The sequence below is a fragment of the Protomyctophum bolini genome, assembly GCF_963924005.1.
Source record: "Protomyctophum bolini genome assembly, chromosome: 17".
Classification (NCBI taxonomy): Eukaryota; Metazoa; Chordata; class Actinopteri; order Myctophiformes; family Myctophidae; genus Protomyctophum; species Protomyctophum bolini.
Window position 1 is genome coordinate 26,872,895 of NC_137878.1, and position 16,626 is coordinate 26,889,520.

Sequence of the window (16,626 nt, forward strand, 5' to 3'; positions counted from 1 at the left end):
TCAAAGGGCTTAACCACTTAAACCATACTTCATTGATCACGGCCCCCAAGAGGTCTATATTTGGCCCCCTCCCTCCCCCTCTACATTAACTAGCTGCGTGTTTCCACGTTGTGCATTGCTCCGGGAGGCACTGCCTGGCATGCGGGTGTGCATCTTTTGCTGTGTGCTCGAGAATATGTGGTTGTCCGACTCTGCAATCCAAACTGCGAGAAAGTTTCATACATCAAACACGGCCTGTTTCCTTCACATTCACCTTGGATGCTTATAGTCGCCACTTGCAATTTGTGGTGGATTCTTCAATGCCTGTGGGTGGGGGGTTGAGGGCCAGCCAATGTCAGAGTCATTCACCTTGTCACTGGTGGAACATGCCCCCATGTTCAAAAGAACAATGCAAAAGTGCCCTCTTGGACCTCCCGGCGGAAGATAAAACATGATAAAGTAAAGTACTCTCCAATGTGCAAAGAAACACGACAATGTGCAAAACAATATAATGATGTTCCCTCTATTGCAGTGCTTGGTTCTTAAAGTAGAGTCCAGGGACCCTCAGGGGTTCCTTGAGGGGGTTCCAAATGGGCCCTTACTGGTCTCTAACTCTGAGAGTGTATACAAATCATGCCATTGTGTATACTCTCAGAGTTATGGGGGTCCTTGGAATGAAAAGGTTTGAGAGCCACTGCTCTATTTGAGGTCTTCCACTGGAGAAAACGTGACGGTGTGCCCTCTAGTCTAGGGTGTCCTTCCAGTGGAGGGAAATCAATGCAGTGCGATATACTGTAGACTCTAGTATTATCGTAATGTATGTAATTGCACTGTTGCAACATTTTTCGCTGTATGAGTAATCAACAAATAAAAGCCCTACATGCTCGGCATTAGACAGCCTCTACATGTAAGACAATAATGTCCTCATGGGATGCATGTGGCCAGAGAGTACATGAGGTGAAAAGGCTTGCAGAGGGGAAGATGTAGAAGACTAGACACAGCTGCGGCACGCTCACGTCTAACGCCACACGTCCGTTGTTTTTTCCGTGAATATCGTGTGTCCGAGTGATTTTGAACGAAGGCAGACAGCGATGAGCAGCCACTGACTGCGTTTTTTCCGTGCTGGGCAGGTTGTAATCGTCGATCGCAGAGAGAGAGAGGGGGGGGGGGGGAGGGGGGAGTAGAGCAAGGATAGAGGCAGCGTTCCTTGCTGAGCGCAGTTTTAGGAAAGCCCCGCTGTGATTGACCAGTAGTCGAAGACCCACAAATCTGGGTTTAAAACGCAGAGCTAAAGTCAATGACGTATCACGGCCACAAAGCACTGTCGTAAACGGCACTTACACATACTCGGCATTCAGTCAATGACTTGGCCAACCGAACCGGCACACACAAAGCTGTAATGCGCACAAAATCATTTGCATTGCACACAAAGAAATGCGGTCGTGTAATACTAGATGTGCCTCTACAGGCACACACAGCTGAGAGTGATCCAGCAGACGGTGGTGCTCTTTGCAAGGCAGCTTTTGGATGTATTCCATTTCCATGGATGGAGAGTTGGAGACTGCCGTTGCTTTGGATCTGTCAGTGCCACACAGTGTGTAATGGCTCATGGAAAGGGTATACTGTACTATTACTGTAGTCTCTCAAGCCAGACAACTCCACAATCTTCAAAATGCAACTACGCCTTGTAAAGCTCGCGAACAGGAAGCTGTCGACCAATCACGACGCAGCTACTGTAGCTAGACAGACTTTGACTAATTCGATTTATAGTAGCACATAATTATGCAACTGCAAACGCTAAACAGAAATGTTTGCATGGGGCAGGGGGCATCCCATCCACTTTATTTTCTTTGCCTTTTCAGCGCTTCCGATGTACAGACCGTTAGACGGAAACGAAAAACCCCTTTGTCAACGAGCTAAGAGGAGGAACTCAGTAGCCTGGGTTCCAACCTGATTCTCTGCATTCTGTTAATTTGTTTCGTCACTCCCTTCTCAGTCTGGAAAATCTCCTAATTCCAAGGTAGGCGTGACATGAAAAAGGGAGAAATCGACCCGGGGCTTCTGATTGGTCTGTGGTGCGGGTTGGGGCAAAAAAAACAGTTTGACGTCGTATCAATGCGCCTACTGCATGCTGTTGCCCTGCAACGTCCCCTTATGCCTTATCATTCACTAAACTCACCCCACACAGCCACCAGCTTTTTTTTTGTACTACTGAATCTGACAGTGGACTACTTTTTATTACTGTAGGTTTGACTCTCGAGTCTCGAACTGGCGCTATTTATTTCCAACAGTGAGAAGCATGAACATAGTGGCGCTGGCTGATCAGCAACAACGGGGCTACATAACAGGTTATGAAATACAAGTCAAACAGCCTGCTGGCCAGACTGAGCAGTGCCAGTGAGTCACAAAGCAAATTCACAGAATGCAGCGAATCAGGCTGGAACTCAGGATCCTAACTTTCAAAAGCCAAGCAGCTGGCTTTGAGGTGTGTGATGAAGCACAGCCTGGCCAAGCCGGATAGAGCCAGCTACTGTATCTCAGAGGTACAAGTCCAGATCGCAATCTTCCACAGAGGACCATCAGGCACAGAGCTCGGAGGAACATTACCAGCGAAAGGTGTTATTTACTTTTCTTGAAGTCCTCTCCAAGGAGCTAAACCGGAGATCAAGGGGCAAATGGGGCAAATCCCATTAGGTCTTCACCGCCTTTTACCATCTCAAATCACTGCATGGAAAGGCATGATAGATGGCCGAGCTGCCATATCTGTTAGAGAACTCATCCTATGCTATTCCCACCAGTAATGTGCTTTAAAGAGGTTAAATAGTTAATAGTTCCCTACTGTGTGTTATATTTTCTTCGCCCCCCTACCCAGCCTGAGACCACCACTGCACCTTACACATTTGGCTGGAATTTATAACCAGCAGGTCATAGGCATTATGTACTGGCATAATGCACATTACGAATCAGTTGAGTTGATTTGATTTGATTAATTGCACAAAAGAAAAAGGAAATAAAACAGCATATAGACAATAATACATAAAATACAAGGAACACAAGTGGCCTCATAAGGGACCCTCCCCATGAAGGATGTATTGTATATGATCAACACGTAACAGCAGAATCAATGTACAGTAATTCTGATTCCTATTCTACAAAGACTCATATCAAAGGTCAGTCTGCGTGTGATTCCTCAAGGGAGTCTCTCCAAGGCTGTGAACATCACTAGCCTTCATCTGCACTTTATGGCAGGCCAAGCAAAATGTCCTGCTATTGTACATTAGTATGAGATGTGTGAGATAGTAGATGTGGTTCATAATAGATACCTAAAGCAACAATTCACAAGCTGTAGGCCAAGTGGGCCGGCATATATCTGGCTAAACACTTTGACCCTGACATTTTAATATTAGAATTATGAAATTATAATTATGTCAAAAATAATTAATAAGGTTAAATTATGTTATTTTTGGCCCGGACGGTTAGCTCAACCGTCTGGGCACCTAGGCTGCTGAGCCAGCCTGACGGCGTGCCGCGGGTTCGACTCCCGATCCCGACAGCCTTTGCTAGTCTCCCCCCCCCATCTCTCCCCCTATTTCCTGTCAGTTTACTTTCGTACCTATCAATAAAAGCAAAAAAGGCAAAGAAATTATTTAAAGTGGGCCCTGATCCTGAAATGGTTGGGAAGCTCTACCTTATAGTGTTGAACAAGCATAATATATTTTACTGTATCACATCGGAGCCCTCATTGCCATTTTATTTGACAGAGTAGTACACGATGGTTGATTATTGTACGGGAACATACCAGTCTAGTGTGCTGGTTTGTAGTGTATCATGCATACGTACTGGAGTAGACCAACTTGAATCCTTCCCCCGTGCTTTCCGGGTCGCTGTAGAACTCCAACCACAGGTGATTCGAGGTGGAAATCAGCGTCAGACCCAACATGGACGACCCGGTGAAAGCTCCAAGGACGTGGGTCGTGCTGTCTTTACCGTCATAGATCTGAGACAACAATAACAATAGATCAATACATTGATCCCTATATGGATGATCTAATAAACACTCCAAGGACATGGCAAATGCATTGCTTTTACTTTCATTGATCTGTTTATGGAGACGGGAGGAGACAGGATGGTGGAAGGGGGAGGGTGGTGTGGCGAGGAGGAGTGATGGAGGATCTAGTAAAGCTCCTGATGCATTGTGGGCCGCCTCGTATGGACGCCCCGTAAATCCGGGAGACGAGACGGCGAGGACAGTGTTACAGCTCCTCCGTCGCAAGATGATGTGGAGACGCGGTGAAGACAATGGACAGACGCCATGGTATAGAAGTTTATGTGCTTTCCCTCTACGCGTTGTGTAGGGGGATGCGTGTGCGCGCACACGTGCGTGTACTGTATGCGCGTGCATGCAAGCGTGTGTGTGTGTGTTTATGTTATGTGTGCAAATATGCATTACGTTGAGTGTGTCCTGATGTGACAGATGGAAGCATTCTACCGGAAAAAGTTGGTTTTATAGTCTGTGTGTGTGTGTGTGTGGTGCGCATGTGTGTGCGTGCCTGAAAGTGTACCCCTGTGCGTGCGTGCGTGCGTGCGTGTGTGCGTATTAGGTACCTTGAGTATGTCCCCCTGGGCTAGATGGAAGGTTCTGGCAGAGATGTTGATGCCCTTCCCAGCCTGCACCTGTATATATAGAGCACATAAAGTCAGCGTCAGATTTATGCAACAACCAAGCGCCGCCTAAAAGTACTTGAAGTGGTCTCTGGGTAGCCCCGTCTTCTGTGAAATACCATCATGATCTCCCTGATTCATGTCAGCTACAAACAGAGGATTAGTTTTTTTACTGAAAACAATGAGTCAAATAAGTGAGTTCCAGGGGATCCCAAACTAGATGATTGGTAGTTAGGAACCAAAAGGACCCTTATGGGTCTCCTTATACCATATAATGATTTGTGGGTCGGCGGTTAGAATCCTCCTGTCCACATGTCGAAGTGTCAAGTGGCAAGACACTGAACCCGACATTGCCTCCAATGAGTCGGTCGGTGCCAGGCATGTTAGCTTGCCACCATTGCTGTGTGAATGTGGCAAGTGAGGACGCTGGCGTGAATGAATGGGCCATTGTAAGTGCTTTGAGTAAGCACTTTGTGCATAGAAAAGCACTATAAAAATGCAATCCATTATACAGTATATCGGAGCAGTATTACCATTTTGTTCCGTATCGGTACACTCTCAGAAATAAAATGAAAACTATCTTTATAGGCGCTCAGGTGGCACAGTGGTAAAGACCCTGCCCACCACCACGGAGGTTGTGGGTTCGAATCCACCGCGGTGCATCCGGCTTCGTCAGGCGCCTATATGTGAACACAACTGGCTTGTGTTCGGGGGAGGGAAGACGGGCGGAGAGGATTGGTGATATTGGTCATTGGATGTGCTCCTACGGGCTGGGGGCGGCACCTGTCAGCGGGGTGTGTTGGACGAAGGCTTCTTCACTGGCAGGTGAGTCAGTAGGATACAACAGAATTGACTACACAGAACTAAAATCAATTGAAACTATGACTAAAGGGAGAAAAGGGGGTAAAAAAACAAGTGGCTATATCAAATATCAAATGTGTGTCCGTGGCCTAAATGGATATCAAACCGAGTGTCCTTGAAGCTGAAAAGGTTGAGAATCCTCTGATTGAGGCTGATTGTTGCATTGGAGGCAGGCCACCACATTACCTGGATACTGTAAATGCACTCGTGGTTGTTGTCATAGTTCATCGGGTAGTTGGGAGACAGAAGGATCCCCTCATTATTTGCAACGTGAGAGCCACACTCGGCTGCAGAGAGAGAGAGAGAGAGAGAGAGAGAGAGAGAAAGAGGGAGGAGAGACAATGTGAAAATGTTACTTGGAAATAGTTTTGTGTAAACTGAACTGAACCCAATTTATACTTTGCGTGTCACTGTCTCTACAAGCTCACGAGCTCACAACCCATCACACTGCGACGCGTTGTGAGCGCTGTGGCTGAGTATGAATCAGGTCATACAATTATGATACATACATACAGTAAAGATGTGCGTATACTATGTGTGGGTTTGAGCACATTAATTAACACCACACATGTGAGACTCCTGTGGAAATCCCCCCGGAAATATCAAATATGCATTCTCTTTTCTCCCCACTATGTTTTAAAGCGCATTAATCTCCGCACTAATGCACACGACGTTTCCACACTGCTGTACGGGTGTGTGAATCAAGATGATTTGTACTTTCCTGCGGTCGGACTCGACTCCTTTAACTTTTTGTCATTGAAGTGAAGTTTCCCCACAGCCACAGAGGAGGATGGTTTCCAATCTTTTATAAATGACTACATTCTGCTAGAGTAACTTTTCAACACTGCATGTGTGTCTTTGTGTGCGTGTGCGCGCGTGTGCGTGTGTGCTTTCACGTTTGAGAGCTTATATCATTTCTGACTAATGAAGTGCAAATGAGGTCTCTACAACAAATTATAGAGGTGCTGTCTTGTGAGGACAATGCTATGAATGTGTGTTTGCGCATGCATGTGTGTGCACGTGTGTGTGTGTGTGTGTGTGTGTGTGTGTGTGTGTGGTTGGTTGGTTTATGTAACGACCTTGTTATGCAGTCGTATTATCAGCTGTCCAGAATGGTAGAGAAACATGGGCAAGCAGTAACACTCAGAAACTAATTTACATTCTCTGTCTCTCTCTCCCTTTCCCTCCAATCCTTCATTTCCTTCCTCTTGCTGCCAGCTTCTTCACCTCCTAATCACTCCAAGAAGCCCCTCTCTCCCCCTCTCCCTCTCTCCCTCCATCTCACACCCAACATGTCCTTATTTCTCTCTTTCTCACTCTCACACCAACTCTGTCTTCACTGCTCTTGTCTTGCCCTCCAAACATTCTTTCCTGCAGGTCTCTACAGCTTGATCTCCTTCCTTCCTTCCTGCCTTCTCCCTCTTCCCTCTCTCTCCTTCTTTCTCTCCCTCCCTCCCTCTCTGTCTGTCTCTAGTGGTGTAATAGTCATATTACAGCTGTCATATTGTCAATAAATCACGCCACCATGGGTTCCATTTAGAAAATTACCTCTCCACCCTCTCCCTCATAGCTCGTAAACCCTCTCCCTCTCTATCTCTCTTTCTTCCCCTCTCTATTTCTCTCTATGAAAAATGTCTCCCATGCCCTCCTCCCCTTTAATCTCATCACCCTCTGCATCTCTTCCCCTCCCGTGCACCCCGCGGTATTCCCCCCCTGGTCCTCTCTTCTCATATACTTTGGAACTCTTCCATGGGAATTGCTCTGCTTTTTCAGTGTTTCCTCTCCGGTCCTCACCCATCCTCTCGGCTCCCGTCTCCTCCCTTGCGTTCTCCTCCACTTCTCCTGTTCCCTTAAGCCCTTCCTATTTGTTACAGGTTCGGTGTTTTGGGGATGTGCTTTGCTTTGCTTTTGTCATGCGTGTCTTTCCAGGTCCTGTTCCCTTTCCCCCTCTGGGCTTTTGCTATTCATTCTGTTTGTGACAATAAATAAACCTTTAGGTTTTGAATGGAATCGGATTCCTATAATTATATATATATAAAAATATGTTACACTCTACAACATCTCCTGGAACCTTTCTTCTCTTCTTTTCCTCTCCTCTGGCAATAATATTCAATAGAGGTCAGTAGAAACATAATCACAGTATCAATGGGATACTGTGATTATGTCAGTCAGGCTACAAATGTGTTTCGACTTCAGAAGCAAACACATGACCTTATACACCACAGCCTAAACCCTGCTCAACAATGTCAAATTAGAGGTTTAATGGTCTAGAGAAGCGCAAGCAATACTTTTTGTTTTGGTATGGTGAGCAACATTATGTCTGCTGGTCATTGGCAACCATTCAAACAGTTGAATCCTTCTCAGACAGCCATGGAACTCTCGATGAGGGTTCAGCAGCATGAAGGCCACAGTTCAACCAAGACAAACTCCATCGTTGACGGTACTTTGTCAGAACTACATTGTCTGTCTTGCTGTATAGTTCTGCACTGCCCAAGGGCGTATTAAAAGCTGTAGACCGTGGAAGAATGCAGAAGCACTCACTATTTATTCCGTCAGGCCTTGATTGATTCTACTGTATACACCACCTCTCGGCACAAATCAAACCTCATTTATTTCCTCAGCTGTTCACACAGATCTTGAAGTTTGTCCCTCTTTGCCTTTTCAGCCTGCCAGGTCATTTGTCCTCCCTGTGTTAATTGGTGCCTGTTATCGCCTATTGATTTCAAAATGCTTAGTCACGGCATTTGGGTTGGGAATGAAACGTGGGCCCATGCACACTTCTGGTGGGCGATTACACTTAATTTGCTCAATTTGGGTCTTCACTGGGCAGCGTTACTATTCGATAAACATAAGTAAAGAAACTTTGTCCTGTTAGTCTGTTGTTCAACTCAGGAGTATTATTGTACAAAAAAACAAAAGGATGAGCCTGAAAGTCACACTCTCCTTAATTACAAGACAGGAGTGCACGGCAACAGTTAAATTAAGAATAATGAGCTCCGGCTGGAAAATAATCACGGTCGACAGGTGAATTGCTCAAGACATATCACTGAAATGTACTGCTTGCAAATGTCAGTTTTACACTCTCCCTCAAGAAGTTTGGACAAAAAACAAACAAAGCATAAACAAGCAATAACAGTACGTGTCAAACAGCATATAGTGTTTCCTAACTCCTGACACAGTCTGTAACTGGCTGAAATGAAATAACCGTAAATATGTAACATCAGATTTCAAGACATCCACAGAATGCATCGGAACTCTACCAGCTGGCCTTGTGGTTAGAGTGTCCACCCTGAGACTGGGAGGTCGGGTTCGATCCCCGGCCGGGTCATACCAAAGACTCTAAAAATGGGACCCAGTGCCTCCCTGCTTGACACTTGGCATCAAGGGTTGGATTGGGGTCACATACTAGCGTCATGTCCAGGGGGTGTACTTGTACATCAAGCTGCCTCACGCTACAGAAACAGGATATAGGCTCCTGCGGAACTCTGGAGGCTGAGCGGTTGTCTAGAAAGCTGAAGGTTCCCCGGTTCAACCCCCACTCCGCCTGGTATCATGTGAAAGTGACACTGAATAGTGAATACCGACAGTACAGTGACTGCCCACGACCAACAGGTTGATGTGTGAATGGGGGTGAATGCACATTATGTAGCACTTTCCATAAAGTCTTACGTAACAATAAATGCAGAACATTAAAGCAGTGTATGCCACTTCTGGTCCTGTATCACCCAGTTCTTCCTGGTTCTTTCCCTCTGTCTGAAGTTTTCATTTAATCGTGTCCTTCCTATTATCATTGGCCTTGAGCTCTCTGCTACAGTAGCTGTGGCCCTTGATCAAAATTATTTTCATTCACTAATGTCTAGCCAAAAAGTCCTGTGGTTGAAAGTGAGGTTACATTTACTTAAAAGTTAAAACGTTTAGCCCACTACATCTCAAAACTACTTTTTACAATATTATTTGACAGCTTTAGTTACTTTGCGGATTTAGATAATTAACCGATTCCATGCCACAATTTACTCCAGCGCTCTGGAGCAAGTGCAGAATGCACGAAAAAGGCAGCGACAAAGACCCCTGAACCGGCTTGGTGAACCAGAAGTAGTACTAATGTACTACCACTCGTGTCACAGTGGATCACATTCTTTAGCATCAGAAGCTCTAATATGCTAACAGGGATGTCGCGATAAGCTCCTATTCCTCCTAACATTGTCCCTCACCTCATATCACCTCATTTCCGAGGAGAAACGCTGCTAAAGATCGCCGCTCCCATAGCATTGTATGGGCCGCCATCTTGGGGAGGGTAAAACACAGCATTGCCTAGCAACCGGGAGCCCTACTTTTCAGTAAATATTAGCGAGGTGATGAATTAATAAAAATGGGATTTCATACTTCAGCCATTCAAAATTAGCCGATCTACAAGCTCACAACACGAAGCATCATGAGGATTACCTCGCCTCGTATCATACAGGTTGAGGTGTAAAATCCTTGACTTTGTCGTTAATATCGTAGAATATCACATACCAACACATCGGGGTAGCTGAGAGCTCCACATTCTTCGTCCTCCTCCGAGACAGATCAACTCTGGCGCCCCCTCCAGGCGGTATCCCATGTTGCAGGAAAACGTCAGTGTGTCTCCGATGCCGAAGCTGTAGCCGTTTCTCCTGCCGAAATCAGGCATTCCAGGGTCTTCACATGGCTCCAGGGTGTACTCTGGAGAGAACACACATGATAACTGCTTTACAATACAGCATGTACACCAGTCACACGACTATAGCAACGTAAAACGTGCAAGGTACAGACAGAGCTGTAGGGAGCCCCAATAGTACCATTTGTGCATATAGAGATTATAAATACAGTGTGTACGTGTGCATGCGCGATAGTACGTAGCCAGCCACATATATAATTTCGTAAAACCTCCTTTCACATGAATTTCATATGGAACTCTTCAAGAGCCCATAAACAGGAAGTACCCAAATCCTAGTATAAGCAGTATTATGTATTCAAATTGTATCAGACCACACAATATTATGTTATAAATATAAACCACCCAGGCAAATGACAGTGATTCATTTGATTGCAAAGTCATGAAATTTAAGATGCAGTTTTTCTGCTTAGGATTGTCGGGGGTGTCCACTGAAGGCAGTGATATTATTATTATAGTGATGCACTACACAAATCCTACAAATATTCTCCTAAGTGGGCGTCTGCGTCTGGCGGCAAATCTCACTCCTATGTTAAAAGGTTGATAATAAAGTAGACAAGTTTTTGTCTCTCTTGAGAAGTAGTAAGGAATTATGCCAAGAGCTGTTTTTCTGGGCGGGAGGAAATGCCCAAAACAGGGCATCATCCTTTTTTACGTACTCTTTCATGTTGGTATTATGCTCAAGTAAGGCATTCACTTACAAAAAACAAAAACATAACATAGAAAAAGGGTTTCTGCCTGACAGTGAGGACATGAAAGCCTTTGCATAATTAACATGTTTATTTTCATCATCTGAAGAGGGAGGGATCCTGACAGACTGAAATGGAAGGTGAATGACAGGTAACAGGGGCATCTCCAGTGCGACAGCAGTATATAATTACTGTAGGGCTGCAAGCAAAAATACATTATTTTCTTGGCGATAATTCCGATAATTCATATATAATTTCATATTTAAATTGATCAAACGATCGAGAAGCGCGTTTTCTTGGATGATTTGTGTGTGTGTGTGAAAATAGCAGATCTTTAAGATCTTTAAGAGTTTGTATTATTTCATTCTTTGCAATTTTAAAACTAAAAAAAGCTACATTTACATTTCCCCTCAAAATTGTTTTTCTTTTTCCATTTTCCTTCCTTTTTTCCGTTTGTAAAATGAATCAGAGTTTTTTTTTTTAAGAAAATATGATGGACTAAATCGATTAGTTTGATGAACTGTTGCAGCCCGATACTTTACCGGAGAAAGTTATGTTGAAGCCTTCGTATGAGATGGAGAAGTCGGAGACGAAGCGCAGCTGGGCTTTGAAGTTGCCATAGAGACCGGCGTTGATGTTGCTAGGCAACTCGCTGCCGGTGAGGCGAGCCAGTGGCTGCGTGAAGCTCCCGTTCTCTGTGACCAGGAGGTAGTCGTGTTGGTCCTCAAGATGGAAGGAATTAAACTGGAACTGGACCCCTGTCACGTGCACACGTACACACGCGCACACACACACACACACACGCACACGCACACACGCACGCACGCACACACACACACACACACACACACACACACACACACACACACACACACACACACAGGTTTGTATTATTACACTTGTACAGCATTTTAGGTTGGCATTTTAGGACGGCATTGAAAATAGCTGACAACAGACAGAAGATAGCAGATATACAAGCTCACAATGCGTCTTTGAGTCTGTATATCAGCTATTTCTCACCACGCAGTAGGTGGTGAAACAGGGAAGAAGCTATAACCCTAACCCCTAAATGTAACCTCTAGATATAAGAAATCTATAACACTAACCCCAACCTGTATCTTTTTCTAATTGTAAAGACTTTTTCTTGAACCAGGAAAATGGTCCTCACCACATCTATACCACAGATACGATACCACAGAAGAAATCCTCAGTGTAAATGTATCCATTTGTAACTCAGACAGTGGACAAATGGCATTTGTACTCTCTCAGCGTTAAATGAACATTTTACTGTGTAAAGAGACACACCTAAGCATGACATGCCATCTTCAACACACCCACGAGAACTGTTAAAATAATACAGATAACACAACAACGCTAATTACTGCCACATTGATCCCTGTGAAGCATGGAGGCCATTACGAGATACAACTAATATAATTAGCTAAGATAAAAAACATCAACAGCATTACCATTTACAAATTTATGTAAATTACTTTTGTATAAAACAGATCACTTTACAGAAACGTGAGCAACCAAAAAGGACAGACAAAAGAAGGTCAAACATATCAAGGCAGATTAGACAAGTGGGTGATGAGAAACACTATGTGACAAAACACAGCAATTACACTCCATTTCTGCTTTTCCATTTCACTAAGAGGCCCCAAAATATATTTCTTCTGAGAAATACGGCTTCAATGTTTTGACAGGGATTTTCACACTTTCTCGTCTCAAGATATATTTGGAAAATCATTTAATTTGAGTTCATATAGTTAGTTAATACTTAGTGAACAAATGAGTAGTCTCTCAAGACAGACTGTTGACTCACGTCAACTCAAATTCAAGGAAAAGAGGGAGCTGTTTTTCCTATATTTTTTGACGATGGGTTCGGTTCTCAGATTGACAAATGAGTGAACAAGAGACACGAACAGCTGCTCTCTCTCTCTCTATCTCTCTCTCTCGTTTTAGAACAAGAGCAGTAATCAAATGTAACAAAGGATGTTTTGTCTTGAGTAATGACTACCCATGGAGCCCTGTCCCAGAACTCATTGCATGTGAATAGGTGGAACACTGAGCTGATGCTGAGGAAAAATCACCCTTTTGTGTGTGGACAACGACAGGAATATAAGTGGCTGGCCGAGGTGACAATGGGGGAGGGAGACATGGTGTCTCGTTATGATTGTCCCAAGAAAACCCAGAGATATTACATAATGGAAAACTACATAGAATCTCAACCAATCCGTCCGTCACTTGTCTACTTTCACCACGCTGGCACAACTTCCATCACATAATTATGTACAACTAAACTTGCAACACAGTTAAAAACATGCTTCACTTCCTATGCGTGTTCGTTTGATGTGGGTGACCAGACGTTACGGTTTGGCCGGGGTTGTCTCGTTTTCAAGCTGCATGTCCCGACAAGTATCTAAAATACTAATATGTCCCGGGTTTTCAACATTCACTACAAAATTGTCCTGAGTTTTCACCAGAATTACTATAATAATAGTTTTCCTGTGGTTGCATAGGCGTTTATCATGTTCTTTTCATGTAAGCATGTTCACCTAACCCGATGGGAAAACATCAAACAACAAACAAATACATTGCATGTCTAAATGTAACGCTGCCCATGTCCATGTCTCTGTCTAACTCGTGTGTACAGCTAAACCGAATGGCAACAAACTTTGCATGCAACTCCCCATATTGGTCACGTCCATTTCCACCTTAACTGGATTTTCTTCAAAACACACTTTTTGCTGCTACTACTAAAATTGAGATCGGCAGACAAACTGCTGCTGGAGGTCCCGAAGTCCAAGCTGATACTTAGGGGGGATCGAGCCTTTTCTGTCGCTGCCCCTAAACTTCTGGAATGAACTCCCTCCCCCACTGTCCCCCTCTATCTCAATTTGTAATACCTGTCTTAAAACACTTTTTTATTCCCAAGCTTTTAAGTTTTTAAATGTGCTCTACAAATAAAGTTGGATTGGATTGGACTGAAAGCTCACAATATGTCGCGCCTTGACGCATTGAGCACTTGTATATCGGCATACAACTAAAGCGCAGATGAAAACATCTAGGTTGCGTGTACTGTATATATACGTGCACAACATATATTAAAGAATGTGTATGTTGTGAATCTGTACGTGTGTCCTACCTTTCCCGTGGCTGACCTCCACGGTCCAGGTGCAGTTGAGAGATGAAGGGTAGCTGTCTGGAAAGCCTGGACTCAGAATAGTTCCCCAGGGACCTCTGACATCGCCTCCACACAGGGCTGGAGGTGCATACATGTATGTAGAGAGACAGAGAAGCAAGACAGATTAAGGGAGAGCATGAGAGAAAATGAGGGGGGGGGGGGGGGGGTAAGAGAGACAGATGGTGCTGCAAAAGAAGATATACTGTATAATGCGTACACAAAAATACCCAAATGGAGATGGAGGAGGGCATCTTTCAACATGATGATCAATGTATGTGTTGTGCCAGTGCAATAATCTCTCTCTCTCTCTCTCTCTCTCTCTATATATTATATATATATATATATATATATATAATCCACAAACACCAACCGTCTTGTTAAAAAAATGGCTGGACCTTCCACTCACTACTACACCAATATATTATGTGCTGGCTGTAGAGTACCATGTTTCTTGAATCTCCCTGACTATTATCCTTTAGGAACGTATGCTGTCATCTTGGGGATATTCTGGGAAAGATGGGCTTTCCATTCAAGGTGTTCCAGCACAATGAAGAGCAAAGTCAAGACTTTAAATTGTCCATTTAAAGAATCAACACAAAAAAAAACCAAACAACTAAGATTTTTCCTTGATAGACTAATTATGCTATAGTTGAGTTTGATGCTAATGCAAATACTAGACAATAGATGTCCTCCAGTTGTTCTCTGAGAGCTTTTTGTTTTATCTGAACAAAGTTTTACTTCAAGTTTTGGAATTAGAGACCAATTAAGCCAGAGAGAATAAGAGAATATTCAAACCACAATGGGCCTAGGAACTGGGCCCGGGGATCTCCCTGAAGCTTCTATGGGCCTAGGAACTGGGCCCGGGGATCTCCCTGAAGCTTCTATACATAATTCAACAGCTCTTTCCTTTCCCTTTTTTGTGTGCAGTAAAGTACCTGTGCTGAAACCTGTGCATTCGTTACCAGCATCATGAAGGCACACTGCGGCTAGTTTTGTATACGATACCATGCGGTTAATTGCATTTTGCCGAGTGTCCCAAGTCTGAATGGCTCCTTGATTAGACCGTTAGAATGAACAGCAGTACTTTGGTATTCCCCAGGAGCCCAAGTTAAGACTCAGTAGTTCTGGACACCAGTCATAAAGTTGAGACCAGGCCCCCAGCAAAATATGGGCAAAAGTCTGTTGTAATTATACACTGGAATATGCATAATGCTTGCATGTAATGCCAGGTGGCTCTCTAATGTCTCTTGTAATTGGTCCCTGTTACTGACTGTATGAGGGACCAATTACAAGACGCTTGAAGTCATTACTTTTTTTAGTGATGGGAAATTAATCGGCAAACACATCAGTATCGGCCGATATTGGCCGTAAACCAATTAATCGGTAATTGGTATCGGTAAAATAATGTATCGGTTTTAGCAGATTTTATTTCATAATAATTATGTTGAAAAATAAATAAATAAATGCTTGAAAAAGCCTTTTGTGATGATGAAGGCTGCAATTTACATTAGCGTTTTCTGGGGAATCTTTGAAAAGAGTCAACAAGTTGGAACATTTTGTGGGCCAACATTTCAATAACGGTGCATCCCTAGTTTTGGAATAAAGAGGCATTGCTTTTTTCAAATGAAACTTATACAAGCCTTTTTTCAGAAGCCTTTTTTTAAATAATTTGTAATTTCGGTTATTTCGGTTATCGGCCATAACAGCAATTATTTATATCGGATATCGATATCGGCCAAAATGTCTCATCGGTACATCACTACTTTTTTACCCTTTAGAGTAGCAAGTCCCCTCAAGGTTAAATCAAACACTGGGTCAAGGATAAAGAAAATCACACCCGTGTGAAGTGAGTGGTGTGGGGGTCCCCGGAACATCCAGACCCCCAGGAACGTGCCCAGGGGGCTGGGCTGCGTCCGAAAAAGTTGAGAAATTACAGAATTACCGTGTGGGGGTCCCTCTACTGCACTGTACTGTCACTGTACTGTACTGGCACACCCAAAATCATCATATATACAGTTAACATGTGCGTCTGTGGTTGTGTGTGTGTGTTAGGTTGCGCACAAATGGTGAAAAACAACCACGCTGTATTCGTGCTCAGACCCACCCATGCCAGTCAGTCACCCACCCAGCCAGCCACACACATAGCTCCGTAAGGGAGTGGTTGCATACTTGCTATGCATGCCATGTCTATGATGCATTATGATTTATGAACATACTTACAGTATAATGTATTATAATCTGCTTACTTTTATGGAGTGTTTCTTTCGCATTGTCTTAATGCAGATAATGTTTTATGATAAGCACAATTGCCTTGCATTTCAGCATCCAGCTAAAATGAGTACGGTCAGAACACGGTCAGATGCATAGCCTCATACACACACACACTCAAGCACACAACACATGCACACACTCAAGCACACAACACATGCACACACTCAAGCATACAACACATGCACACAACACACGCACCAAGCAGGCAATCAATTATTCAGAGCACTGTTTCTCTGCCAGGAAGAGAATGTCTTTTAATACACAACGCTGATCTTAAATCT

General features: G+C 43.9%; 1 protein-coding gene across 2 annotated transcripts in view; it reads right to left on the bottom strand.

Annotated features, from left to right (window-relative positions):
* Window positions 1–16,626, bottom strand: part of csmd3b (CUB and Sushi multiple domains 3b) — a gene marked incomplete at its 3' end in the record, with an annotated part of 479,766 nt that overhangs the window by 93,082 nt on the left and 370,058 nt on the right. For both annotated transcript variants that reach the window (XM_080787482.1, XM_080787483.1), the window contains 6 exons: window positions 14,036–14,152; window positions 11,430–11,645; window positions 10,018–10,206; window positions 5,689–5,789; window positions 4,585–4,653; window positions 3,820–3,976 (listed from right to left, as the gene is read on the bottom strand). In XM_080787482.1, coding sequence (XP_080643608.1) covers window positions 3,820–3,976; window positions 4,585–4,653; window positions 5,689–5,789; window positions 10,018–10,206; window positions 11,430–11,645; window positions 14,036–14,152 — 849 coding nt within the window. The remainder of the gene's footprint in view (window positions 1–3,819; window positions 3,977–4,584; window positions 4,654–5,688; window positions 5,790–10,017; window positions 10,207–11,429; window positions 11,646–14,035; window positions 14,153–16,626) is intronic.